This window comes from Amaranthus tricolor, chromosome 8, assembly GCF_026212465.1.
Source record: "Amaranthus tricolor cultivar Red isolate AtriRed21 chromosome 8, ASM2621246v1, whole genome shotgun sequence".
NCBI lineage: Eukaryota > Viridiplantae > Streptophyta > Magnoliopsida > Caryophyllales > Amaranthaceae > Amaranthus > Amaranthus tricolor.
The window spans coordinates 26,285,473-26,313,170 of record NC_080054.1 but is presented as its reverse complement, the minus strand read 5'-3'; the positions used below and the strand labels follow the sequence as shown (position 1 = coordinate 26,313,170).

The 27,698-nt window shown below is 33.5% G+C and overlaps 3 protein-coding genes across 7 annotated transcripts; 2 read left to right on the top strand and 1 right to left on the bottom strand.

Annotated features, from left to right (window-relative positions):
• Positions 1 to 593: 593 nt before the first annotated feature.
• On the top strand, positions 594 to 7,634 carry LOC130821142 (uncharacterized). The gene is made up of 9 exons (XM_057686798.1): positions 594 to 1,017; positions 1,907 to 2,091; positions 3,449 to 3,627; positions 4,402 to 4,686; positions 4,787 to 4,845; positions 5,258 to 5,294; positions 5,411 to 5,482; positions 5,863 to 6,184; positions 6,837 to 7,634. The coding sequence occupies exons 1-9, from the start codon at positions 906 to 908 to the stop codon at positions 7,257 to 7,259; spliced, it is 1,674 nt and encodes a 557-aa protein (XP_057542781.1). The 5' UTR covers positions 594 to 905; the 3' UTR covers positions 7,260 to 7,634.
• Positions 7,635 to 9,037: 1,403 nt separating this feature from the next.
• Positions 9,038 to 12,739, top strand: LOC130821141 (uncharacterized). 4 transcript variants are annotated; one of them, XM_057686797.1, is made up of 8 exons: positions 9,038 to 9,168; positions 9,876 to 10,133; positions 10,701 to 10,772; positions 10,858 to 10,925; positions 11,325 to 11,418; positions 11,505 to 11,591; positions 11,672 to 11,766; positions 11,843 to 12,739. In XM_057686797.1, the coding sequence occupies exons 2-7, from the start codon at positions 9,909 to 9,911 to the stop codon at positions 11,747 to 11,749; spliced, it is 624 nt and encodes a 207-aa protein (XP_057542780.1). In that variant the 5' UTR covers positions 9,038 to 9,168; positions 9,876 to 9,908; the 3' UTR covers positions 11,750 to 11,766; positions 11,843 to 12,739. The 4 variants fall into 4 exon arrangements, with proteins under 4 accessions (XP_057542780.1, XP_057542777.1, XP_057542779.1 ...); XM_057686794.1 differs by having other exon boundaries at positions 9,042 to 9,168; positions 11,672 to 11,762; XM_057686796.1 differs by lacking the exon at positions 9,038 to 9,168 and adding an exon at positions 9,268 to 9,348 and having other exon boundaries at positions 11,672 to 11,762.
• A 124-nt stretch (positions 12,740 to 12,863) lies between these two features.
• Positions 12,864 to 25,983, bottom strand: LOC130821140 (sulfhydryl oxidase 2). 2 transcript variants are annotated; one of them, XM_057686792.1, is made up of 12 exons: positions 25,313 to 25,983; positions 20,699 to 20,723; positions 20,516 to 20,608; positions 19,485 to 19,663; positions 17,747 to 17,816; positions 17,572 to 17,640; positions 17,413 to 17,486; positions 17,106 to 17,262; positions 15,765 to 15,805; positions 13,974 to 14,120; positions 13,377 to 13,868; positions 12,864 to 13,224 (listed from the first exon to the last, which is right to left on the bottom strand). In XM_057686792.1, exons 1-11 carry the CDS (start codon positions 25,552 to 25,554, stop codon positions 13,388 to 13,390), a joined length of 1,578 nt encoding a protein of 525 aa, XP_057542775.1. In that variant the 5' UTR covers positions 25,555 to 25,983; the 3' UTR covers positions 12,864 to 13,224; positions 13,377 to 13,387. The 2 variants fall into 2 exon arrangements, with proteins under 2 accessions (XP_057542775.1, XP_057542776.1); XM_057686793.1 differs by having other exon boundaries at positions 13,422 to 13,868.
• Between the last annotated feature and the right edge of the window lie 1,715 nt (positions 25,984 to 27,698).

The following is a 27,698-nucleotide window of genomic DNA, read 5'->3' as shown; positions in this document are numbered from 1 at the left end:
CCACATAATATTCTAATTTATGCTACATTTGACGAGAGGCTTGTTTGTGGCCCTTAGGAGTCTCGATTGGATTGGGGCACCCAAGTCTTTTCATCTGGGAAGTAAAATTATAGTTTTTTTTTTTTCTAAAAAATTTACTTTACTAAAAAAACGTTGGTACTACATTAACAAGATCCAATTCACAAAATAAAAAACACAGGGGTATTTTGGAAAAATTAAATTATTGAGTAATTTTAGCGTATTTTGATGTAAATAGAGAGTTGGGTGGTCAAACCAAACCAGCCAATGCTAGTATTTGATGAAGCTGGTTAAAATAGCTTATTGATATGAATAAGTTATTTTTAAACAAGCTGCTCATAACAACGAATTCAAAATCAACCGATCAAACCAGTTAATAAAATTAGTTAGTCAAATCAATTACTATAACCCGATATCAATCCTTCACCAAACACCCTCACAATCCCATAAACAAAAATAAGATGGCATCTAAAACTAATTAACTAATGGAGTATTACTATGACTAGAAGATACTGTCAGAGTCCCACTAAATCCTCTTAATTCTCATTACTATATTCAACTCTCCATTCCTACCCTTACTTTTACTTCCCTTTTCTCTTTTCACATGATATAGACCCTTCCTTTTTTGCACCAATTTCTCCCCAAAAAAGCATGATTCAACACCCAATTTGTCTTCTTCTCCTTCCCTAAAACCTCAATTCCATTCACATTCATACCCTTCTTTAATCCTTTCTTAATTTCAATGCTCCATACTGTAACCTATAAGCAACATTTTATACTTTTTACAATCCACACTTTCTGATTTTACTATTAATCCCCCATTAGCTTCTGATCCATGCCACTTCTTCCCTTAAATCTGTACTGGGTTTTTCTCAGAAGCTCCAATTATGTTCAATCTTGGAGCTTTCTTCTTTCTTTTGCCCTCTTTTACCTGTTTTTCTTCTGTTATAGCTGCTGCCCATCACCAACAATCTCTTTATCCTCTTAATTTCATATTGGGTAATCATTTTCTTAAACTTATTTCTTCTGGCTCATCATTTTTTCCTGTTATTTAGTTTAATCCCATATTTGGGATCTGGGTTTAAACTTTTCTGGGAAAATGATGTTAGATGGGGTGTTTTGTGTTTTATTGGCTGTTTGGATGAAATTTCTCCTTTTGGATGTCTGATTATGATACTTCATGATTAATTATGTGTTTTTATCCTGCGAAAAACTATTATTAATGTGGTTTTGAAGTAATTTTAAGTGAAATGCAATTTTTATTGTTTATTTTAGGATAATTTACAATGTGGGTATTGGTTTTTGTTGCGTATGGATTTATATAACCCAAGAAAAAAGAAGTTGATTATAAAATTCTTGCTTGAATAAAATAGAAGCTGAAAACGAGCAACTTGATACAATTTGTTAGAAAATATCTATCAATGTAAGGAATGTTCAGTTGATTACCAGATTATGATGCATTTTCCCTATCAACTTCCTTAAATACCCATCTTTTTCTTGATTTGGTGTATGCTACTTTTATTTATTCAATGATCATTTAATTTGTTTTTAGGTTGATAGGGAAATTTTATGATTTTCTGACCAATATTAATCACTGTCTTAGTACTCTGGTCTGCCTTTGTCTTACTCTTACACTTCCAAAATGTTGGAGATTTGATAAAGAATTTTCTAGTTTTTAATGATCAACAACATTTCATAACCCCAAATGTCATAATTCTCATCTATGGGTGGTTTGGAGGGTCGGATGTACGCAAATTTAACCTATAAGTGATAAAAAAATATTGTTTTCGATTGACTCTTGGTAGCAAACATTATTTGTAATTTTAAATAAATAAAGAGTGCATGTGTTTTGATGAGCCGTTTTAATGATCATCTATGAATTATGCAGGTAACCAGAATCTGGGCCCATTAGATGATGGAATTCTAGGTCAAGATCAAGCACCAGATCCAGCCTCCTATGAGCCTAAGGTTCCTCTAATGTTGGCTGGAAATCGAACCAAGAGACCCGATATTCTTCGAAAATTTAAGATTTATCAGGGTGGTTGGGATATTTCAAATAAGCATTACTGGGCGGTAAGGGAATTTGTCATTTTTTCTGGGTTCATATGCAGATTATTTTTGTTTATCAGTATTTGTCTTGCTGAGCGGTTGATCTTGGTGAATATGACAATTTAATATGGCTTTAGTTGTTTGAGTTAGTTTGTTTTGATCTGTGTAAAATGTTTTGGTATTATTGTATTTGTTATGATCTTAGATCAGCTTGCTGCCATCATAGAGTTGGTGAATTACTTTTGTATATTTTGCACTAAATCCTTGGTGCAGTTGTTTACCTGTTTAATTATAAGTGATGTTGGCATATCTAGTTGCTGCTTTTAATTTTCCGTCTTTTTGCATGTTTGTCAAGTCTTGTTTTTATAAAAAAATTACACCAGTTGATCGATGCTTGAATTCGGTGACTGTAGCATTGACGGAGCAAAAGATTATGGAGGCCCTATATCTTTTAATATGGGGCCCTATATCTTTTAATATGGGGCCCTTCATCATATTCAAAGATAAAAAAATTTCCACATACAAAATGTATTGTAATATTATATTACTTCAAATATAAAAAAGGTCTATAACAAATCACTTAAAAAGCGTTGCTCGGAACCGGACCTGAATAGCACCATTTATTATTAGAGCCCCCTTATTTCGGGGGCCCTAGGCAATCGGCTACCTGTGATGCCCCAAGAACCGGCCATGGACTATAGGTTTCTAGTAACATTGCCATAACTTTACCAACTAAGCTAATTGGTGTCTTCCAGGCGTCTATTCTTTAAGAATGGTTTCACATGGGCTTTAACATATGTTTTGGGTTGCACATGCTAATAAACTGTCTTGCTTGTGTTTAGATCTTACTATGTAATTCTACATGAATCTTGATCTTGAAATTTTATGTATTTTCATGGAGTAACTTGCTATCAAAGCTTTGTTTTCTGTATGGGAAAATATTGAAAAATGATAATTCCAAACTTCTCTTGAGAATATAGTACTCGTAATGTGACCATAAGACCGATAAAAATCGAAATCATAATGTAATGTAATGACTCGATGAATCTTGTGTATTTCTTATTATGTGAAGCTGTAGATGAACATTTTCTATCAAGGGTCATCTAGAAACAACCTCTTTGTTATTGCAAGGGTAAGGTAGTGTAGCGTGTGCGTCTAACCTTCCCAAGCCCTGCATAGCTGTTAGCCCATTAGCGGCACTGGGAAAATGGAATGTTGTTATTGTTATATTGACTATGATAGGAATCGGAATATAAAATTATGGTGATTTTAAAAGTCTTTCAATGATTGATTGAAATATGGTTTTTTGATTTAATGTATTAAGCTTAAGATGCTATGCTACAGTTGAATCGACAACTTCTAATCTGTTTTTTTGCTGCAGTCTGTTGCATTTACCGGCGTTGCTGGTTTCATCGTCACACTCATATGGTTGATCTTATTTGGTATAACGCTGCTTGTTCACCATTGTTTTGGATGGAGAATAAGCTTCAAAGGGAAAGATTCAAAGCAATCCGAAAAGATTCGAGTTGTGCTGCTGTTATTGTTTTCATGCGCTTCCATGTAAATGCCCAAATTCTTCCTTGCATGTTACATGCTTCTTATATTTTTATTCTGTTTTGGTATACTATAACATCGCCGTCCACTGTATTCACGAGTAAAGAATCTGGGATTCTGGGCTTTATTCTCATGTGTACTTCATGATCCTATATATTTTCAATTATTTTTCCTTGTAACCCGTTTAGCTAATCCATGCTGTAGTCCTCACTGTCCTATATTTTAGGTTGCTCATGATGACTTGAAATATGAATTTACTCTATCTTGTGATCCATTTCGTGTGTTGGATTTTCCTATGTACCAATCTTTTACCCATCTTTCAATTCTCGAGGGTTTTTATTGAAAGCAATTTTTTAAGTAAATAGAGGTATATAGAATTGTGTATATTTATTTATTTTGAAATTGAGAAGCATAGTCTTTATAAACTGAAAATTGTTAGATTGAAGCAAATTTGATTCTTCTGTGGATCTTTCTCAAGCCGAGGGACTCTGTGGCCGCATTCTCCTTTATGGTATGAGTTGCCGCATTCCTTCCCTCGCTAGACCATGATCATAGTTTCCTATGATGATGATGAGTCTGTATAAACCGAAAATTGTTAAATGTTTTGAAAGAAAATGAAGAAAATGATATATAGCTTTGCAGTAGCATCTTTTTGATGAACTATACTTTTCTCTAGGTAAATTTAAAAAACAACTAGCGCTTGAATTATTTTCTTGCAAGCTTGATTTTTTTTGTATTGAGTTTCAGAATTCTTATCCCGGTTTTCTTTGATATACGCAGGGTGGGTTGTATTCTTTTATCGGTTGGCCAACTTGATCTACATAACGAAGTGTTGCATACGTTGAAATATGTTGTAAACCAGTCAGACAACACAGCTCAAATGCTGAGAAATGTTTCGGATTTCTTATCAATTGCGAAATCTGTTGACGTCCCTCAATTCAATCTTCCACAGAGTACTATGCAGGAGATTGATGATCTTCGTTCGCGCTTGAGTTCTGGTGCTGAAATACTAACTGATAAAACCAATGAAAATTCTGTAAAACTTAGAAGAGTCTTCACTACAATGTATGAAGTAATCTTCCTACTTATAGTTCACGTTACAGATTTTCATGTTTTAAGGACACTTTTCGACTTATATGTTCTGATTCACTGTTCTTTTCCGCAGAAAATCAGCGTTAATCATAGTAGCTTCTGTAATGCTTGTTCTGGCTGTTTTAGGTCTTGGTATGTTCTTTTAATCAGACTTGTGCCATTAGCGATAATTGTTAGGCCGTCACAATTCGTCACATGATCACCCCATCGGCCCAGTTGTGTGGATACACCCACGGGTACCCATGGGCTCGGGCCCACTAACCCACAGGTAATGAGTGTTGACTTGCATGCATACTTGATGAGGTTCACTCTTTCCCAAAATCATATGGTTTTGTTAAAAAGTGAATCGCATCAAGTGTGTATGCAAGTCAAAGCTCATTATCAGTGGGTTTGTGGGCTCGAGCCCACGGGTGCCCCGTGGGTTTATCACACGAGTGGGCCCATGGCTTGGTCATGTGATGAATTTTCACGGCTTAAAAATAATCTCCCTGATGATTAGCTCATTTTATGCTATGGATTGACATATTGTGTTCTTGTTCTGCAGTCCTTTCTCTCCTCGGGTGCCAAAATGTGATTCACATGTAAGAAATTGCTTCCCGATTCTCATATTCTTGTTTCTTCGTGTCACCAACTCCACAAAAGATTTGTTCTTTTTCTGTTCGCTTTCATTGATATTTGCCCGTTATCTGTACTGCAGATTCATTTTCAGTGGATGGATACTAGTAGCGATTACTTTGACTCTCTGTGGAACTTTTATGATCTTCAATTCGTAAGTTGAATTTAAGAAATTTTCTTTATCAATTCATGGAAAATGAGACCGTTATGTTACATAATGACCGCTTTTTTTACGGATTTCTAGCTTACCAAACCGTAAAATTCGTTATGCAACCTGTGATTTAAAAACTCACGTATTAACCATTATTTTTTTTTTAAAAGTGTATTAGTTTCTAAAAGATACTACGGTTCGAATTAAGTATATATTCTACAAAACTTCAATTGATATGATAAAATGGATTCTTTTAAGTTAACATTTCACATTGCAATGTCCGCGAAACGATTAGTAACACCTCGAGATGCCGCGTCCACGACATTGCGACCATTGTGTTGTGTAGCCGAACTAATTGTGCGATGAATTTGGTTCTTCCGTAGTGCTATTTCGGACTCATGTGTGGCAATGAAAGAGTGGGTGGATAATCCGCAAGCGGAGACAACTCTTGGCAACATTCTTCCATGTGACGATGAGACAGCAACCAACAATACACTATACGAAAGTCGAAAAGTTGTTAGCATGCTTGTAAACACTGTCAATACTTATATCTACACCGCAGCAAACACAGATCGGCCTCCGTCTGATGAATTCTATTACAATCAATCTGGACCGTTGATACCCCCTTTATGCTACCCTTTCGACGATAAAATGAAAGATCGTGAGTGTTCATCTCAGGAGGTTTCTTTGCAAAATGCATCCACGGTGCGTATTTTCCTCTCTTTTTAGAGTTGCTTGTCTATTTTTATTTTATTTTTTTAATTACCTCGAAACGTTTGTGCATCCAAATTAAATGGGACAATGTCCAAGAAAAGGCTTGCTTATATCTGCATGACTGTTAATCTGATTTAATCCCGCCAACATAAAATGATCAAACCAAATCGCTGTCACATAATTCGCTAATCTCTTTGCACACCATGAATTGAAACATGCAAATAATGATCCGTTTTGGGCTATTTTTGGAATCGTGAATCCAAAAAAGGATTAATTGGTTAATTATGCAACACTACACCAAATGATTGTGATGTGAGAATATCTGATCGTGCGCTTGTGATGGTAATTTGTGATAAATTTGTTTACGGGCTTGTACACATCAAGACCCGCATAAGAGGATAGTTGACCGAACATAAACCCGATGAGGTTTCATCCTAAAACCAATTGGTAATAGGAGGAGTAGCCCGTCAAGCTTGTATATTAGTCAACTTCCCTCTAATTGTTCGATGAGGTTATCTTTTCCAACAATTTGTACTCTTTGATGGCGTCAATATAAAATTTAAGCTGTGAAAACTCATTGGTGCTAGTTTTTTCCGATTCCAACTTGTACTAACATAAAGATCGTACCTGGACTTTAACGCAGGTGTGGGAAAATTACATTTGCACGACAACCTTGGATAACAAAAATTGCACAAGCCCCGGAAGGTTGACGCCAAAGGTGTACGGTCAGCTAGTCGTGGCAGTAAACGCCAGTTACGCTGTGCTACATTACACCCCTGCAATGCTGGACCTCGAGAACTGCAATTTCTTGCGGGAGACGTTCATGACAATCACATCCAAGTACTGCCCTCCATTGGAGCATTACCTCGTGATTGTAAAAGTAGGTTTAGGGTTCATCTCGGCTGGTATAATGCTCTGCCTTATTCTTTGGTTAGTCTATGCAAACCGCCCCCAAAGGGAGGAAGTGTTTGTTAAAACCGCGTCAATAAATGGCAGTTGCACCGAAAATAAGGATAGGATTGTCGTCACTTCGCCCGCTAGAGTTGTACCTGATTTAGGCTTATAGTCGAGGCTTCGTGATTTCGTTCTTTGTATTCGTATGTGATTTTTTTTGTCGGCCTTCCACATAATGATCAAGAAACCGAGGTGGTGCGAGACACTATCTCGCGTTTGTGGGTTGTGGCATTACATGTATGTGTAACGATTGTATAATATACAGTTTTATAGGTATAAAACGAGCCATGATATTTGTACACTTGAACAAGTAACAAGAAATGGCTATTACTAAATGGTATGTTATGTTATAAACTTACAAGAAAGTTTCTTAAATGAAGTCCAACTTTTGCTCAAAATAATGCTTAATAAATAAATTAAAATTTGTCATTTTAAAAAAATTTTCATTCCACATCTCACATAGGATCTAGGTTTAGTGGGAAAGACATAACAAAAAAATCGCTAATAATATCAATAATTTAACTGTTTTAGTTGAAAGTTATATTTTTAACACAAATGAAAACGCTAGGTCGATATTTTTCTTTTGTTTTAGTGAATTGTGTTTTTCTAGTAAATTAGATCTGGTGACATTTTATGCAACCCACCATTAATAACAAGTTTGAGTCACATATTGTGAAAAATAAAAATAATCCCAAAATGAGAATTTATGTTTACTTAACCAAAACAAAAATTCAAAGAAGTATAGTTCAACAATAAATATAATTTCCTTAAAATTTTAAGAATGATATAGAATCGGTAAATATGAGATAAATTTTGTTTTAATTAAATTGTTGAAATATACATTCAAATAGAATCTCAATATGATAATTATTTTTATAATCGCTAGTGTATTAGCCAAAATATATTAGTTGATTATCTTACACAAATTTTCAAATAAGACGGTCTTATATATAAGATAAATTTTGAAGTCGTTCATTAGCTTTTTGGAATTACGATAAAAAAATATAAATAAGATAAATTTAAACAAATTAAAATAAAAAATAAGATAATTTGGAAGGATAATAAATGGGGTTTATAGGGTGGCCATTGACCAACTCCACTTGTTTTGATTTTGACTAGTTTTATTTTCCCCCTTTAGTTGACTTAGCACCACATGACATAGCCTAGCAAGTAGCAACAATATAAAACTAATAAAAATTCAAACTTTTTTTTTGTTTGAATGCATAATAATTCAAACTTATTAGTCGGTACATACTTTTTCTGTTTTCGGCTTAAGTGTGTCATTTAGTTTGAGTAATTATTATATTAAAAAAAATTTAAAAAAATATCAAATTAAATAAAAGATAAAATATAAATTAATATTCTATAATTAATAAATATAGTTAAAAAAAAGGCTTATAGACCCAGATTGACGGAGTATATGAATTGTCATTTAAGACTTCCTAATGATCGTATCATTGTAGGTATATTGTAACACTATTAAGTTATGTATAAAACTATTTTATTGTGATATAAGTCTATATAATTAATTTATTTTTTTAATCTATCATTTTAAAATTATGAACTTTAAAATTATAAAAATAATTATTTAAAAATTATAAATAATCACTTTTATTTAATAAATTATCATTTTAAAACAATAAATATACAACTAATTCAATAGATTGGCATTATTTACAAGTGAGACAAACTAATGAGGAGTAAAAAGTAATAACACTTAGGCATTGGCGGGAATTCTCTAAGTGACACGTGCACTTAAAATGGCGGTTAAACAGTAATAAAAAAGGGTAATAGTCAACAATGAAGAGATTTGTAGGGAGAATGGTTCCTAATTTTTATATTTTACTTATAAATTCTCAACTTAATTCCCTAAAATTCGGTAATTATTAATCATACTTAAACCCCATAACTTTATATATCAACTGTTTTTACTTTTTTATGAGCAAAAAACAGATCTCTTTTAACTTATTATTATTATTCCATCCATTTTCATTTGGGTTTTGCTATAACTCTTCATAAAGGTATGTATTGCTAAAAACCATTTATTATTTTAATAATATTATTATATTTCAATGGCTTATTAAATTGATCTCTTTATAAAAATTTTTCTTGAGTCGAGGATTTTTTATCCACATTCTCCCTTATGATTATGAGTTATAGTCTTTATTTCCCTTTCAAACCTTGATTTTTATGAACAACAGGTATGATGATGATGATTAGTTTATGTGTATTTTTTAGTACGGGTTAGTTAAGGAAAGGGGAGGACTAGGGTGGGAATCAAACTCCAAAAATTTAGGTTATATACATCTATTCTTCAAATCTTAGGTGGAACCCGCTAACGAGTATGATCAATGAAATGGTTTTGTTGCATATTCCCCTGTTTTTCCTTCAGTTTTGATTTGGAAAAAAACCAATTAATTTTTTTAATTATTAGTGTTTATAATTGAGCACGAAAACACAAATGGGTATATTTTTACTAAACTCTTTTAACACTAGTTAATGAGATATTTATAATCGTGTCTCGGTGACACGACCTCAAACAAAACAAGGTGCTTATATTTCATAATATACACAAATTTTTATATGAAATAATCTTATCTTAGAGACATGATGTATGAGATGGACTATAAAATCCATTCATATATGTAAGGCGCATCTCTGGACGAGACTGTATTTTTATCATAAAGTTTGCATATTTTACACTAACACTTGGATTTTGGATGAGCAGTGACAAACAGAGTGAAGATCAATTTTAGAGAAAATGGGTGATCATATGGCGTTACTAGTGAATCGGTTGCTAACAGAATCAACAATGGATGCTGTGATTTCGAGTAAAAACCCGAAAAGGAAGCATGTTGAACAACAAATGCCAAAAGATGATATTGATATTGAAGATGGCAGGAAATTGGTAGAGTGCAGAATTTGTCAGGATGAAGATTTTGATTCTAATATGGAGACTCCTTGTTCTTGTTGTGGCAGCTTAAAGGTTTATAATTTGTCCCCATTTTGATTTGTTGTTCATGCTTACTGCTAAAATTAACCACATTCCTCTGATACAGACTTTGTGTTTAAGCAGGATATTGAGTTGATAATGATTATGACGACGACAAGAAAACACTTAGATGAAAAAGTTCCATGATGAGACCTTTATTGGGTTTACCCAATGTGCATTTATGGTCTCAAAATTATCACTAAATCTTAGAATAATTAATTAGAGAAATGGGCTAATTATTCATTCAAAATGAGCTAATGTTTGAATCCTATGCTCGAATGAGCTCTTTACTTGCTCATTCGAGTAGCTACTAACATAGAGATTTGGGTATTTTTTGAAATCTAGATAGCTCTATACTTGTTCGTTCAAATAGCCACTAACATATAGATTGTATTTCTTGTAATCTAGATAGCTCTATACTTGCTCATTCGAGTAGCTACTAACATAGAAATTACTTGCTCGTTCGTTCGAGTAACAACTAACATAGATGATAGAGATGTGGGTAATTGTTATAATGTAGATAAAGATAAGTAGTTAATATTGTTTGTACATTGGGCGCAGTATGCTCATCGTAAATGCGTACAAAAATGGTGCAATCAGAAAGGCAATATCAACTGCGAAATATGCCACCAGGTGCGAACTTGGCTTTTGTCCAAGCTTAGTTTCACCTTATGCTACATCATTCACTACAATTGACTTTATGATAAATGCAATACAGGCCTATAAACCAGGTTATACGGCACCCAAAGTTCTAATTGAATATGAGCGCATTCCTATGAGTTTAAGGTAATTTACTCATCTCTCAATCAATCAAATTTACAAAATCATCAACAAAATAAGCTTATTATAAAAAAGTACCCTAATTCTTAAAATAAGCGTCTTCTTGTCTAAGCCTAAAATTTGATATGTTCACTCTTACTTAACAGAGATCAAAAAATCCGGAAAAAAAACATTGTTCGCTGTACCAACCGCAAACAAAGAATTTTTACTTTTTTAACCAGTTTCTTTGTTCGCTATTAATAATAGCGAACAAAATTGACCTCATGCTCAGATAAAAAGACGCTTATTTTGAGAATTAAAATTTTTCGAATCTTAATTTCAGTAATTTTTCTATTATAAACTTATTTTTTAAAAAAATTTTCTCAATTCACCAAGTGCTAAATGCGCGTTTTTCTTATTGAGAAGCTGGCAGATAAGAACAGAGTTGTCAGTTTCTTCCGACTTGGAGGAGCCTTCATCGAGAAGTTCCATAAGCCGCATTGCGTTTGTAATTGTTATTGTATCGACTCTAACTCGTTTCTTTTCGTGCTCTACGTTTGATTGATTCATCTTAGCTTTGTTTCTCATATATTTACTTGAATACAGTTTGTCGGTCTCTTGATTTTACGCCATATGCTGCCGATCATACTTGCTGTTGCTGATGGTGATGACAATTTTCTTCCCCGATTCATTGTAAGTTCATTGATCTATCAAGTAAGAACTTCATCTACCGGCTTTCTTTTTGAATGTGTTTCCTTGTGCGTTTGTTTCAGTTCGCAGTGCTGCGAATACTGGGAATTTTATCGCTTGTGTATTTGACGATGATAGCGGTCACTCGAATTAGACGATAAAGAAACCCTAGATGTAGGTATCATGCTCATCCGTTACTTGAACCTGTTTGTTCTCGAGTTTTCTCATACTTAGATTTCTCAACGATTTTACAGGAAACTCCTAATAGAAGTAGTACATTGGGATTTCATCGGATGAAGAAGAGAACGATCACCAAGATACGCAACGTTCTTACCGTTTCATCCGAATACATTGATTATTTAAAAGATCGAGATTAGGGTTGAATAAAGTTTGATCCAAACCGCAAATCATAATTTTAGTATTCGGTTTAGTTTTTTATTTAAAAAAATTACATTTACAGTTTGGTTTCGATTTTATATTTTTCAGGCCTAACCAGACCGAAAACCATAATTTTTATTTAAAAAAATAGGTTTGCTATCTAGATATTTTGAAATGTAGTTATTTTTTATAATATTATACACTTGGATGACATTGATGCAATCAATTAATTACAAATTATTATATTTGGTGTTTGAAGTTGCGAAATATTTGCATAAAATAGATATATTAATTTGGAAAAAAATATAAAAATACAAAACTTAGACAAATCGGACTAGACCTTTGTAGAATGATTTGGTCCAATCCAGTCTGGTGATTTAAACGGTTTGGTCCAATCTGAAAAATTTTAAGACCAAAATTTATGATTTGGTCTAATTTTAGTGTCAGATTAAACCAAATCGAACTGCGTGCACCCTTAATTGAGATTTTTCATTAACAGATAACTGAGTGTTCTCATGAGTTTAAGAAATTATGTAACGGAGAGAACATTGTGTAGAGCTACACTTTCATTGTTCATTTTTTATGCATCTAATATACTTTTATAACATTTCATTACCCTAGCGCAATTATTTACAATGAATTTTTATTACCTACTCAACTTAGAGTTAGAGATATTTAAAATAGACTTGACGACCTGATATTTTAACCCGATTATATAATCAACCTGATTTGCCCTGACTTTAAAAATAGACGGACAATTATGTTAATATTTACATGGAGACAAGACCCGATTTTTATTTGACCTAAAAAATCAAACCAAAAATCAACCCAATTAACCGAATGAATAAATAACTCAGCAAAGTGATGAGCAAATTTGGTTAAGAAATGACAGCAAAATAAATAAAATATCAGAAAAATGGCTGGTCATTACTTGAAAATTGGCCAACAAAACACAAATTGACAAACACTATCCCTTCTTGTTCCTTATAGTCTACAGACATTGCACCATGTAACTATGTGGCAACTTTTGTGAGTTAAACGACGCCGACCATAATTTCTAATGCTCTATACATTGCCTCAAGCCATCAACTATCAAATATTACATCAAAGTTGTAAAGAAATAATGTACGGTAGAGTTCAGAAGCCGTAGAACATCATTCTCAACCCAGCTGTATCGTTCCTTCGAGCAATGCATCCTCACAAAATGTGCACTTTCTTGGTTCCTTCGGTTTCCCCATCTTACCAGCTTCTTCTTGGTCTGAAATCAAGGGTGAAAAGAACATTGATATTAGTTCCAAATGAAATAAAGTTGAAAATAATCTATACCTCAATTAACTAAGTTCCAAATTTCATTTTTGATTTTTTTTTCCTGTTGATTTAAGTCCGGACATCTTAAAAAGAGCTCATTACCCTCCTAATAGTCATATGTTCTTTAAAGAGTGTAGATGTCTATACTTTCGACTCTTTTGCTGAGAACGCCAATAGCAGGCCAGTGCCCCAAATGCGCAGCTTGCAATTGCAATAGCGAGTGCTGCTCCAATAGGCACAACGATAGGATTTGTGGATGCCGTCTGTTCTTCAGAATGTAGAATCTGAACCTTATCATCCCTTAGAAGTCCTTTGTCTTTGTATAGAGACATCAGTGTTTTTCCATAGTAATTAGCCAAGAACTTGAAAACCTCATCTTTGTCCCAGTTTTTCTCACTGCTCGCTTCGCTTTTCTGGCTCAAAGAGCGATGACATGAAGGACACAGCTGTTTCGGAGGCCAGATGATCTTCGGATAGCTGGGATCTTCTGTTCCAAGAGAAGCTTCTACTTTACTAAGCCTTTCATTGACCTTATTGTGCACCTCCCACAACCAAAGGGCAAAGTCCCGCGTACTGTTGAAAGGACTAGAGACTCTGAAAAGTAAATAAGATCACATCAATGAACCCTGAACTAAGCTAAGCTTCCAAGGAGAAGAATCGGTTATAAAGTGAAGTCTAGTGGGATCTAGAAATCTTCACCTCGAACACATGTTAAAAAAGTGCTCTCTACATTCCTCGCAAATGAAAAAATGGTGAATGAAATCACATATGGTTGTGAATGCCATTTGGCTCTCTTCATCTTCAATCTTCACAGAAATCGAATGCAATAGGACCCATAATCCACAACTGCAGAGAAAACAAGCCCTTTATTACTAGAAAGGAAAATGATATGGTACAGGGAACAGAAAAGGAATTGCAAAACGTTACAAAAAAGTTTCGGAAATATAATCTATCCTTTTTAAAAAAATTTATTTGGAGTTCGGGGACGAAGTTTATGAAACGTTAATCTAGAGTTTCGGGGCCGAAGTTTCCGAAACTGGGCTCAATTGGAAGTTTCCGGTTTCCCTTTTCTAAAATACATCCTCACATTCATATAGTGACATTACCATGATCCCAAAGATAACATGCCCCTTTGTAGGTGAAGAATAAAAAAGCATTCCTACTTGCAATGTAAAATGTAAGGGAGCAGTAAAAAAAGTTGAAGTAAAAATCATTCAAATTCCACCAATGGGTAAGCATACATAACTAAAAGGCAAGTCAAATCTTATTTCTGTATTTTTGAAGGATGACATCAATCCCATCAAAAAAACAAAAACAAGGCTTATGATCCCTTCACTACAAACTCTGACCATGGTTAGGCTCCATGCTTAAGAGTTCAAATATTCAATCAAAAGAGTTTGATTCAATCAATACCACGAATAATATTTTATACAAAGCTTACATGGAACTTAGCCACCACCCAAATGATACATCGTATTCCTTAATACAATCACCCTATGTTGCAACAACCAGCCTGCCTAACCCCTAAGCGGGAGCCATTTTACTACCCTTGGGATAATGTAATGTTGTTCTTTTAAGGTTTTTGCGTTTCTTACTGATGGAATTCTTTATAACTGTAAATGAAAACACCTCAAAAATTGAAAACTAATCACAAGAAACACGTGCTTAGTATGGATCCAATTTCAAAAAACCAGTTTCCTTTTAGAAGGAAAACAAAATAAAGACTTCATATTCATAAAATTAGACAAGATCCACAAAATAGTCCGAGTGCATTAACCTACAAGGCTACAAACTCAGTAGTATTCGTGGGTTCTTAATCTCACGTTCAAGTATTTCACTAAGAGCTTCCCTCAATTTCAAATATACTCAAAATTAAATATCATTCGAGTTATAATGAATATTATACAACTTAAAAGACTTTCCTAAACAAACAGTGTATCAATCCTTGCGACCCTAAACCACATAAAACCACGTAAAGACTTTCACTAAGAGCCTTGTGACCCCAAAACCACGTAAAAACTAAGTTAAGAAAGTTCAATCTTTCACCTCAAGTCAAGTAAACTACCCTTCACCTCAATTCAAGTAAAAACTGAACAAGAGAAAGGTGACCAGGAATTCACATCATAGAAAAACAATATTTTGATCCTGCAGAAACCTGAGTCATTTTTACAAGGAAACACCAACTTTTCGGAACAAGAATTTACCAAACAATGTATAAATCCTTTAAAGACTTGCTAATTAGACTACTAATAACTTGTTTGCGCACTGTAGGCAGATTATGCTCATGTTATTTTGTAAACAGCAGATTGAACCAGACCGCAACCAAGCACGAACAAAGATATAGATTTTTAGCAAGACAACCAATAAATGCCTGTCCGATATCCAGCATGATAAATAGAGGCAATCGTATAAAAATTACACCAGCCACAACAGGATATGCCAAATTCTAGTAAATCTAAATTTTAAACAACAGAACATTAAAAAACTTACCTAAAGCCTCTAGTATCATGCCTACTTCCTCGGCAGAACATCTGCAACATCCCAAGGAAAACCAAAATATGATTAGAGTTTAGAATTATTAAAATCATAAAGAATTCATCATTATTTTGAACATTTTTCCAAGAGATAAGTGTCAATATTATTGTCAATTAAAGCTGTAACGTTAATTCACTGTCCAGCAATTACTTCCTATGACCCTATCTGTTTATTCCATGAAATAGGAGTAAAAGCTCTTTGGTAGAGGGATTATGGAAACAGATCATCTACAGTCAAAAAGATATCTGTAGTTGGGAGTTGGGAGCCCAATATTTGTTGATGATTCATTATTATATATTACGAGAAAGGCAAAACTCCTTGACTCTGCAGTTTGCCAAAACCGAGCAGTATGACAGGGTGTTTGGTTTGTTATATTTATGGGCAATGAGAAGAAATGGGTAAACAGGGAGGAAGCATTGGGCAAGGACAGATGGTTAAAAAGAATGCTGATTGGCCAGAAAAGGAGAAGGAACGGAAAGACAAAAGGTAAGAACCTCCCCTCTACCGAAAACCAAAAAAACTTTGTCCTCATGAAAGGTCTAGAGTCTACACTTTTTTAAAAAACCGGTATTGTATTATGTTGTTCATCTTGCTTTGTTTCACAATGTGGGAAGAGTCATAAGGCATTTTAGAAAATCATATGCAGAACAGAAGAGAAGGCCAGAGAAAGGGAACTGAAACAACCATAATGAATAAAACTTGAGAAACTTGGTAAAGAGGAGGAACTTGATATTTACGTATGCCCACCAAGCAGCATTCCGATGTATGGGGATTTATAATCCAATTATTCCAAATTCTATGCCCCTCTCTCACAAGGATTCCAACTCTTCAAAATTAAAATCATTTACCCTTGCAGACCTCCTGAAACATAACAGCCTATAGACCTAACCTATGATCTTTTTCCATTAGAACATGAATGGAAGGACCAAACACAGTATATCTATCAAAATACAAGAGAAAGACATACAGGATATCTATCAAAATATCACTTAAATCGAAGATTTGTAATCAAGCAATGACACTTTAAACTCCCCTCCCTAACTATGTTCAAATGAGAGCATCTTTTGAGGCCACATTCTAACCCAAAAACCTTGGACGTTTTTCAAAGCAAAACTAGGTAGTGAATTGCATTTCATTCCACATACCATAGCCTAAAATGATTGTTTTTAATCTAACTTCAAACCAATAAAGCCCAAGATGAGAGCACACTTCTGTTACACCCCATAAGGGACATATAAAAGCTCTGCAGCAACGTATCAGACGAAAATCATAGGAAAGATAAACAAAAGTACCCACCCAATATCCACGAGGAACATCTTTTCCACAAATCTGGAAACTCCTAAGAATATCTGTCGCATTATCAGAGAGGCTTTTTTCTTTGTTATCGGCAAGAGTCCTCGGTAGATACAAGTCATCAAAATTCACAAGTATCTGAGCACTTCCTTTACGGCATCTGATATAAAAGGGATAAAATTAAACGAAATTAGAGATTTTACTCTATTCAATTGACATTTAACACAACAGATACATAAAGAAAAACAAATATTAATGCTACAGGCCCACAGCAAGTAATGGACTGTTTGTTATCAATACTCTGGCATACCTCCTTGAAGGATGATGAGCCACTACAAGTTGAAGGAATCTCAAGAATGAAGCTCTGGTCCCTAATTTAATCATCTGTCATTCCTCGTGTATAAAATATATCAATAGAAGCCTCATAAGAGCAAAAGGCACAGATCGAAGATCAGCAGGTGGAAAGTACCTTATGCCGCAAAATTATGTCGAAAGCAGAAGCCGTAGCTTCCTCAACATCATAAATGGCTTGTGCAATCTTAAATGCAGAACAGTAGGGATTTTATAACAACAAAGTAAGAATTTAAAAATTTGAATGAAGAAAAAACATAAAACAATGTAACTCAAAGAGATAACATTGATACCTGCTCAGGAACTAAACCTTTTAATTGAAGATGCTCGTGTTCATATTTCTTGTCCTCAAATCCATATGAGCTGTAGAAAGGCAATCAAACACTACTTTTCTTAGGAAAATAACAGAAATGAGAAGATATTTAGCATGGGAAGACAAGGTGGAAAAAAAGATTTTAAAGTGAAAAGTTATGCAACTGAACCATATCAGCATATCATTATTTCATGTAGATTGACGGTACATTTTAACAATTTGGGTGGAGAATATGAGAGCTTAATAACAGAGTAATTTACAAGTTAAAAGTGAGTAGTATAAACTTCTTAGGAGACAGGGGAGAACTTATGTAAAAAAAATACCACAGTATTATCTTAAAAGCACAACAATAAATCATTATCCTAATGTCACTAAGTGGCTCCATCTAAACTTCCACCTTGGTAGGGTTTGGAGGGTTGGGGGTCTGATGTATACGACCTTACTCTTGTAATAACAAACAGGTTGTTTCTGATTGACCCTTGCTAGTAACCATCATCGGTAACTTCATATAATAAGAAGTGTACATGTTTTAATGAGTCATTCAACTTTAGTTCAATACAATTTGAAACCAAAGAACCATAAATCTTAACCTTCATTGAGAATCGACAAATATCATGTTTTAAAAAGAAGAGAAATATTCAAGAACGTGTCTATTAAGAAAGAAAAGAAAATTAGAGCCAGCAAAGTAATTAAGGTACATAAGTAAAATGTATTATAAACAAAATACTTATCCTTCAATGATTTTGTGAGATGAAAAATCAGTTTTTATTCTTGGTTGAATAATATTTTATTACTCATAAGAATACCAATAGGTGTTAACCCCAGTACCCAACATTCTTGCACAAAAAGAGGACTAGTGATTTTATGTAAAAAGAAACAACAAATTCAAACCATGAATCCTAAATCCTATGTGAAGGATTTTCTTTCTAAAGAAGATGCCTCACATCATGCTAATTGATCTCCTGGTTGTCAAACAGACAGCTAGTCATCCATGTGGTTTGCAGATTGCATCACCTAGATTAGTATTCAGGGTATGGCCAGCTTCTTATCATACTGAGTTATTAGGTAATATTTTACTTGTCTTAAAGGAGTTGAGAAAAATAGACTAAAATGGCTCATTATATTATGTGAACTTCATTTAAGTGAAGCCATATATGGTGTTTGTAACCAAGGGTCTTTCAGAAACATACTCCCTGTTTTACAAAGGTAAAGCTACATACATCTGAGCCCCTTGCCCATCCAGGCCAAAACCAATTAAGTAGCATTGGGGTAATGTGATATTGTTCTTAAAAAGAGTAGATAGATATAAAGAAAGAGGGTGAAAGGAGTTTGCAAAAACCGATACATTTTTTCTCTTCTCCATGAGAAAACTATTTTAGGTGACATCTGACCCAAAACAATGATAATAAAAGTGTTTATTTAAAATATTAATGGGTGCCAATTTACAAAAATTAGTATACTTACATATATAAGGTGCCATAATATATCGTAGTCTACAGACATTCATATATCATGGACTCAATGTAGTGAAAATTAGTCAACACAATTCCAATACCAAACCACTAAAAAGAAAAAGATAGAGAACCACAGAGAACTCCATTTCAGAGATCATCTGATGTTCATCTAAATTCAATTCTAGTAAGGTTTTTCAAAAAATGGAAAAGAATTGCATCGACTTGAAGCTAACCAGGTAAAAAATAGAACAAAGCAATCTGTACCTGTTCATTTTCTTATTAATCCAATCAAGCAAGCGTTCGGCTGTGCCCACATTTTTGATTGAAACTATTTCACCATCATTCCCATCCCAACTATTAATTGATACAAAATTACTAGGCTTACTCCAAAAAAGCATAGGATAGCGATCCACTGAAAATCTATCACAAAGTTTGGAATTTATCTGTGCTGCCAAAAAAGCCAAAAGATACAAACAATCACAAATTAGGACTTTTAAAAATGTGACAATGTAATGCTATGAAATGACATTATATTTTCCCAATGCTACTAAAAAAACACTATGAATACCAAATTAAAATATTACTCATATAAGTTAAATATTAGCAGTTCCCACTTGCAGATGTTAACAAAAGAACAGTGAACTAGGACAGCAAGTTTCAGGGATTTTCTCAACAAATATATTGAATACTCTCACAATGGCTATAATAAGATGATGCTGAATTACATATCTAACGCTAAAAATGAGCATAAAGAAGGCAAGAAAATAGAAAGGGAAGAGTAGGAGACCTAAAAATGTGAAGTCCAAGAAAATAAGAAACCTAAAGCAAACTAAATTACAACATATACATTGTGGTCCCTCGATGCACAGTAAAATACAAAAAAAAAAAAGCTTACTAGTATCGTTTGTGAACTGTCGGTAAAAACATTACAGATACTTCAAAAGACCCACATAAATGTCTATCTCCTAGGAAAATTATTGGCAACAAAAAACATTAAAGCATCAGATAAGCAATGCTATCAAGTTGGACAAGAAAGTCCACATATCATCAATTTATTAAAGCAAGAAGTATCATACATTAGTCTCACCTCAAACCATTAAAACTTCAATCTGATACATACACAATTTAGAAAGAGCATTTAATGTTTGGCTGTTATCATTCTCCCTCGGGATATTGCCTTTGTAAAAAGGTTGAGAAAGACATAAAGATAGACAGTCATATTGAAGAAGTGCACAAGTGTTACAATCATTGGGGCGATAAAAGGTACAACGTACAAGGTATCAATTCAGCAATACCTTTAAAGCACAATCTACCCTAGCCATCAAAATGATTCCTGGATGTGATGCATTGGGCCCATTGAAAATCCTCGCTACTTTTTCATAATGAGGCTGCATGAAGACATATTCATGCAAAACTAGCATCAAAGTCCATTAAGAATGAGAAAGCACGATTTGCAATAAACTCATCACTAACGCTACCTTATAGTTTCTGCATGCAGGGCACCTGTCAGATAACGTAGTGAATTTAAAATTAGCGTATGAAAATATAAATCAAAAGTAAAAGGGCTCATAATTAACAACATAAGTATCTACGTGGATATTTTGAAAATTAATTAAAATTGGCTGTTTTTTATGCTCTTGTTTCCCTGTGAAATCAGACAGACAAAAAGATACGAGTCAAGCACCCACCAAAACACCTTACAACCTCCATTTTTCTCTTTTATTTTAGTGAAGGGGAGGGTTTAGAAAAATTTGTCCCAAGAAAATAGCAAGCAAATGCAAACTAAGGGATACATAACGTCCAGCGGTGTGCCTTTGGGTATATTTTCGAATATTGAGTTGGTAAATGTCGAGTTGTTGCACATAAGAAACTATTTTCAGAGAAGGAAACAAAACAACCAAATAGAAAAAGTTATGCCAATTGTATCTTACTTGGACTCGTATACCCATGTTGGACATTGACGTCGAATACATATCCAAGTGTTCGACTTGAATGAAAAAATCACAAGATTTTGAACAAATTGAAATGTGCAACCCATGAATGTGTCAAGAATCCGACACCAATAATTGAGGTAGAGTGTCCAAACAACATAGTGCCAACTCACCATTAAATTCTTACTTACTAAAAGGAGGCTCAAACTGCAAGGTCAATCTAAGCATCATTAGTTCATTCTAGAAAACTCTTTCATGTTCTTGGTAGTAAGAATCAAACAAATGTCACCTATTAATCTTTAAAGGCACAAAGTAATAAATTAATGACCTCCACAAGAAATTAGTCGTGGTAAACTCCAGTCTCCAAGTAGTAGACTGAGACAACTAAAACTGCAGCGAAGTAGCAGCACAACAGAATAAAGAATAGAGCTTAGCCACATGAATTCAGCAAAGCTTGAAGTAATGAAAATTTCCCAAATCCGAAAAGGATAACCAAAATATGTGAGAATAAGAACAAAAGGAAGACTTCTCAACAACTAGCAACTTATGTTCAGTTTCACAATCAAAGGGTACAGGAGCAAGACAGTCTCCTAGATAAGCTCACATATATTGCCACCACGGATTTTTTTTTTATAAAGAAAATTTTTATTAATGAAGGCACTTCAATAGTACATTATAGGGATGAGAAATTCAAGAACAATGTTGAAAGATGCCATTAGCCTTAGGCCTTCACCCATACCAAGCTAAAAATTTTGCCTTATCCCAAATAATTTATAAGGACAAGAAACGATCGTTAAAAATTCACCAAAGATAGACCATAGAATTGCATAACACATACACAATTTCTTGAGATCTCTATTGCCACCAAACCCATGAAAATTAGTAAATTAGAAATCTAAATTCTTCTTCAAGCAACCCACTCTTCCCCGCCGATCTTTAAAAGTCAAGTTCAAAGACCCTAGGCAAAATTGCATTGCATAAAAAGATGATCAGTATTTTCATCATCCTTTAAGCATATAAAAGACTTACTAGATTTCCTAGTCTGTAAATTCACCGTCGTTTTAAGCTTCCTTAAGACAACCAACCATACAAAGGCATTAACTTTACTGGAGAATTTTAGTCCCCAAATTAATTTGGCAGCTAAAAGGAGGAAGATTTTGAAAGGAGAAACGAAGCAGGAATACAATGAGGCACAGGAAAATTTTCGATGGATCAAGGGATCAAATCCAAGCATCTAAATTCGAAGAAGGGTGAAACATCTGAAGTAGAGAAAGAAGTTCAGACACTGAATTAAGGTCCCTTTCAAGTGGATGGTGTCTAAAGAAAAGATTTCAAGACACTTGATTATTTCTCACGCTAAAAAATCACAGAAAGGAGCTCCATGGTTGGATGATGATTGATACAAAGAAAAAGGAAACTGAAAAGGTTCTAATCCCATCCATCTATCTTCCCAAAATTGTATCCAATCACTTGACCTTATTGAAAAACCGAATAAAAGAGTGAAGTTAGCCCAAACCTGCGAGATAGATTTCCAAGGGTTAATATAAGAACCAGCCCGTACCTCCCATCGAGAATGTGAGCCAAAAATACTTCTAATGCCTTGATGCCAGAGAGATTTCGGTTCACAAGAAAATCTCTAAAATCACTTTCCAACCAATGCTTAATAATTTGGCTCGAAGTCCCCCACCACCAAGTCTCCTCGTTCTGCCGGTAGTTTAACTTGGTTCTAATTCACTAGATGAACTTCTTCTCCTCAATATCTCCTTCCCTAAGAAAGTTTCTCATCATCTTCTCCAACAGTCTAATAATAGAATGAGCCTTAAAAAGAGAAAGGAAAAAAATGGGAATGTTACTTGAACACGACTTTACAATTTAAATCCGAACTCCCAATGAGAACTCTGATTTTTTTCCATTCATTAATTCTTAACACTTTATTTCAAGAGATTGGCTCCCAAAGGATATTATGTTACTTTAAGGCTGCTTTGTTACCAATTTCAAACTTGTTGTTCTCTCAAATGTGATTATAAATCATGTAAGATATTTGTTACAAGTTTAATTTTAGCATATTAACCACTATAATCCCATTATAAGAACCTAGCTATTTACACATAAACAATCATTTTGCAAGTTGTCAAGTCATGCATTGATAACTGTGAAGTATGTCATAACACTCATGAGATGCCATTTGCCAGACATCATCTGCAATCTTTGAAGTGCTACCGTTGCTGGAACTTCCAACTGGTTCTCTGTGCCCAATGCCTCTGTGCCCAATGCCCATATGAAGCAGCGTACAAAAATCAGTGCCCTTGCCTTTGCAACAGTGCATTTGCATGTCAAAAACTCTTTTAACATCCTCCACTAATCCTCGTGAAAGAGAAAAGAAAATTAGGTGTTTCAGATGTAGAATTCTGATACATAACGCATTAGTAACCAATCTACTTTCAGTAAACGATTATGGGGCAGTTTATTTTACAAGTCAAATGCTCTGCACGATAGCAGAAATTTTCCTTTGTATATCTTCGAAAATAGGGGAGAGGAGACACTACATCGTGATCCAAGTGACTGAATCAGAAAACGCATAAATCAAATTAGTTTTGCATACAGAATCCACTCGGTGTCATAAATAACAAGGAACTCTAAGGTACAAAGGGTCACTGAAGCTGAATTGGTGGGTTTTTCTATAGCTTGATGACCGAACGCCAAGGCACAAGAGAAGGAATCTTTCAAAACTAAAGTACTTGTATCACGAATATTGACCTCCAGTGAATTTAAAGCCATAAACCTATTATCTATCCCAAGCAATAACTTTCTTTCAAATACTTAAGCTGCCCCATAATAGCAATAAGTTGGCTCTGGCACATATATTGACGACTGACTACACAGATGAGAAGAGCTTGAAAACAAAGAGGAAAAAAGTGGTCGAATGGGTGGAGTTTGGGCATGGAGCCAAACCACAGAAAAAAGTAAACATGAAAAACCTGTTAGGCTGAATAACAAAAATGAACACATTTACAGGAGTCGTGATTCATGAGTCATACTCTAACCGGCCAAGAGAAGGACACTGTTGCCCAAACATCTACTATTCCTTGGCAACCATAAAACCAAAAAGAGATTAAATCCCCTAGTGAAGCTGTCTCGAGACTTTGACCTTCGAACTAAAGGGGCAATTAGCAAGGGTATACAACTTTATGTAGCAAAATTTACAAAGCCACAAATCCAAAGCATGATATATCAGTTTGTCATCCTCACATAATAACTAAACCCAAAAGTTTAAGGGTGTAATTTATGAACCCTGTGATTAGACTGCTAAGAACCTTGTAATCACTGAAATAAGATCAAGAGAAAAAACAAAATGCTTTTAGCACTTTGCTTACAATGAAAAATTCTTTAGAACAAACTCTTTAATGCTCTGACCTCTGGGTTAACATTTGTAATCAGTTTGTCACCCGATGATTCAATCACTGAATTATAATAAAGCTAGCCAAATGACTTAAGAGCTACACATATTTGGGTTTAAAAATACGCTTCAGCACCTAAATATCCCGATTTTTGCTGCCTGATGAGATACTCATATGTCATATCAATTCAATTCAATGGTAGTATAAAACAAAAGCAATTTGTAGATGTTTTCACTGAGCTACATATATTTCCCAAAAAAAATAACAATAATTCAACCTCGAATTCCTAACTCTCTACAATATCAAGCAGTGCTTATAGAGCGATTGAACAATCTTTCCTAACCACATGCAATTGGGGTTTACCCTTGTGACAGTTAACCAATGCTAATTAAAGATTAGTTTAACAATAAATGGTCATGAAAACTGGTATGAAGTATACAGAAATCTTCTCATAATGCACAAGAATACTGTTTTATCACGTCCAATTACAAAGGTCAACGCACATTAATATCTTAAAGACAAAATAATAATTGATAAAGTAAATAAATCACACATTTTTATTTAATTTTCAATCTAAATTCCAAATTCCAAACCCCACCCCCCACCCCCACCCCCCAAATGAGATCGTTATAACAAAAATAGTTATAGCTGTCAAATTCAATAGACTATAACCACAAATCAAATAAACCTAAGCACAATTCAATTAACATAACAATTCTAATCAATAATTGAATCGATTATACCAAAGAAAAGCAGAACTAACCAATGAGCGAAGAATTCGACTAGAGCAAAAGGAGAAGGTGCTTCTCGAAGAACATCCTTGAAATTAGTATCATTCAATTCAACAACAACATCATGCAATTCACTAATTCCTTTATCATCACTAATTGTTCGAAGAAGTGACCGAGATCCGATCGACGATGACGATGATGAAACGTCGACGCTTATTTGAGTAAATACAAGAATAATTACAACAAACCGGTACATTGAAATTTGTTGAATCATTCACAAAAAAAATGAAGAAAATGCAGGGGCGAGTGATTATGGTTGATTGATGTACACAATCAGTTGAGGAGTATGCTTAAAGCGCCAACAATGGCGTTGGTGCTGGAGCGGAGAGGAGAGATAGAAAGAGAAAGGACCGTGGAGATCAACTCGATCAAGTAAAAATGGACGGTTGTAACGTGATTGATTGTCTTAACAATTACTCTATGATTTGTATCAAAACAATATACTATTCCTAATAATGCTATTAAAATCAATTTAAATATATAAATTAATAAAAAGATGGAATTATATAACTTTTTAATTTTTTCTCAATAATAATACAAATTTTTGATTAATCATAAATGACAAACTAAAGTTAAACCCTACAATTAGTATAATTGAAAATCATGGGTTACTCTAGTGATCATAGCCGACTCGGGCGATATGAGAGACGACTCATGATTCCGTTATTTTAAGGCCCGAAAAAGTTTATATATTTGCCTTTTCAGTTATATATATAAAATATAATATTTATAGCAACACATGTAAATCTTCACATAATCTATGTCGATATTTTTTCATAATAAATCATTACCTTGGTAATGATTACTTATTTTATAATTTTTGATTTTTGATTTATGGTTAGTAGGTATTTTTTTCATTGATAATTGTTCAACCAAAGTAACTTAATAATATTATTATTCCAATTAAAAAAGTAATGCTTTTATTGTTCACTAATTCTTATATGAGATGGTCTCACAGTGAGACCATTTTTATTGGGCTAGCCCAATATATATTTTTTGTCTTAAAACAATCACTTATAATGTTAAATTGATCACTTATAATTTTAATATAATTATTTTTTATAGTCTTATAGTGATTACTTATAACCTTAAAACTATTACTTATGATCTTAAATTAATCAATTGAAGAAAAAAGTTATTATATGGACCCGTCTCATGGTAAGACGGTCTCATACAAGACGAGTTGTTTATTGTTTTGTTGTATTTCTTCATCAATCAATTAATTTAATTGACAAATTAGTGTATTTTAATTCATTCAAATAACAAACGTATTTTATTACCATTACTTAAAAAGGGGCATACACTTTTGTGCTCAAAAGCTCATATTTAATTTTCGCTCAAAAATTAAAAAACAGCTTTACTAATGATTGAGAATATTGTCTTTCGCCTTATTATAGAGGCTTAACTCTCCCCACTTAAGAAAAATAATGAATTACCCTTACCTATATGGAATATTTAATCTACATTATAAAAAAATAATCACTATTTTAGAAACTCTATGGGTTGTTTGTAGATGAAACAAGTGTGGGTCATTGTTTTTGTAATGTTGAGATAGCAAAATTATTAGTATATGGGTCATTAATAACCTTTAGAAAACATATTTTTTAAAAACCTTTACAAGTTTCTCATTTTAAAAAGGTCTCAAAAATATTTATTCTAGTGAAATTAAAGTAATAATAAATTCCAATTTCAAGCTTATTATAAGCATATCTCTAACAAAAAACAAATTTATTGATAAAACTCAACTTAATATATTTATTAAGTTACAGTAAAATTCAAACAATCACACGATTGTTTTATACTTTAGTAGGATCAGAACAAAAAATTAAACATCAAGTTAAGCAAACAAATAGAACATATATCATAATATATAATAACAAAAATGAATAGATAATTTAAAGGTAAAGCATAGTAAGATGTATCATGTCATTTTCCGCAGTTTGATTTTCAAGATTATGACATTTCCTTGAATGATTCTAGTTTGAGTTTTTGTACACTTAAATACTCCAATTAACTTACAATTTAAAGAGCATAGTTTAGATAACTTTGATCACTTCATGATTTAACTTTTTTTCCCTTTTGAATATCCATTTTCTCCCAAATTATTGTAAAATTACGATCATAGAGTTTACATGTTATTTGAAATTATATCATCATCATTAATTTAATAATCCACTTAAAATTTTTTAAAATTATATATTATATTATAATATTTGAACACCAAATGAGTTAGAGATCTTGGTTGAGTTTCATGCTATTCCTAAACCAAGAAGCCTAACATGTTGATAGCTCCATCCCCTAACCCTAGTTTTATGGCTTTGGATTATTCTAATTTTAGATGTTTTATTAGTTAACCCA

Coding starts and splice junctions, on each gene's coding strand:
- LOC130821142 (XM_057686798.1), top strand. CDS start 906: ATGTTCAATCTTGGAGCTTTCTTCTTTCTTTTGCCCTCTTTTACCTGT. Junction 3,628..4,401: donor TTGTTTTCATGCGCTTCCAT/GTAAATGCCCAA, acceptor TGATATACGCAG/GGTGGGTTGTATTCTTTTAT. Junction 6,185..6,836: donor CTTTGCAAAATGCATCCACG/GTGCGTATTTTC, acceptor ACTTTAACGCAG/GTGTGGGAAAATTACATTTG.
- LOC130821141 (XM_057686797.1), top strand. CDS start 9,909: ATGGGTGATCATATGGCGTTACTAGTGAATCGGTTGCTAACAGAATCA. Junction 10,773..10,857: donor ACTGCGAAATATGCCACCAG/GTGCGAACTTGG, acceptor AATGCAATACAG/GCCTATAAACCAGGTTATAC. Junction 11,419..11,504: donor TTGCGTTTGTAATTGTTATT/GTATCGACTCTA, acceptor ACTTGAATACAG/TTTGTCGGTCTCTTGATTTT.
- LOC130821140 (XM_057686792.1), bottom strand. CDS start 25,554: ATGATTCAACAAATTTCAATGTACCGGTTTGTTGTAATTATTCTTGTA. Junction 20,609..20,698: donor CTGCATGCAGAAACTATAAG/GTAGCGTTAGTG, acceptor GTCTTCATGCAG/CCTCATTATGAAAAAGTAGC. Junction 17,263..17,412: donor GCTCATCATCCTTCAAGGAG/GTATGCCAGAGT, acceptor CTTTTATATCAG/ATGCCGTAAAGGAAGTGCTC.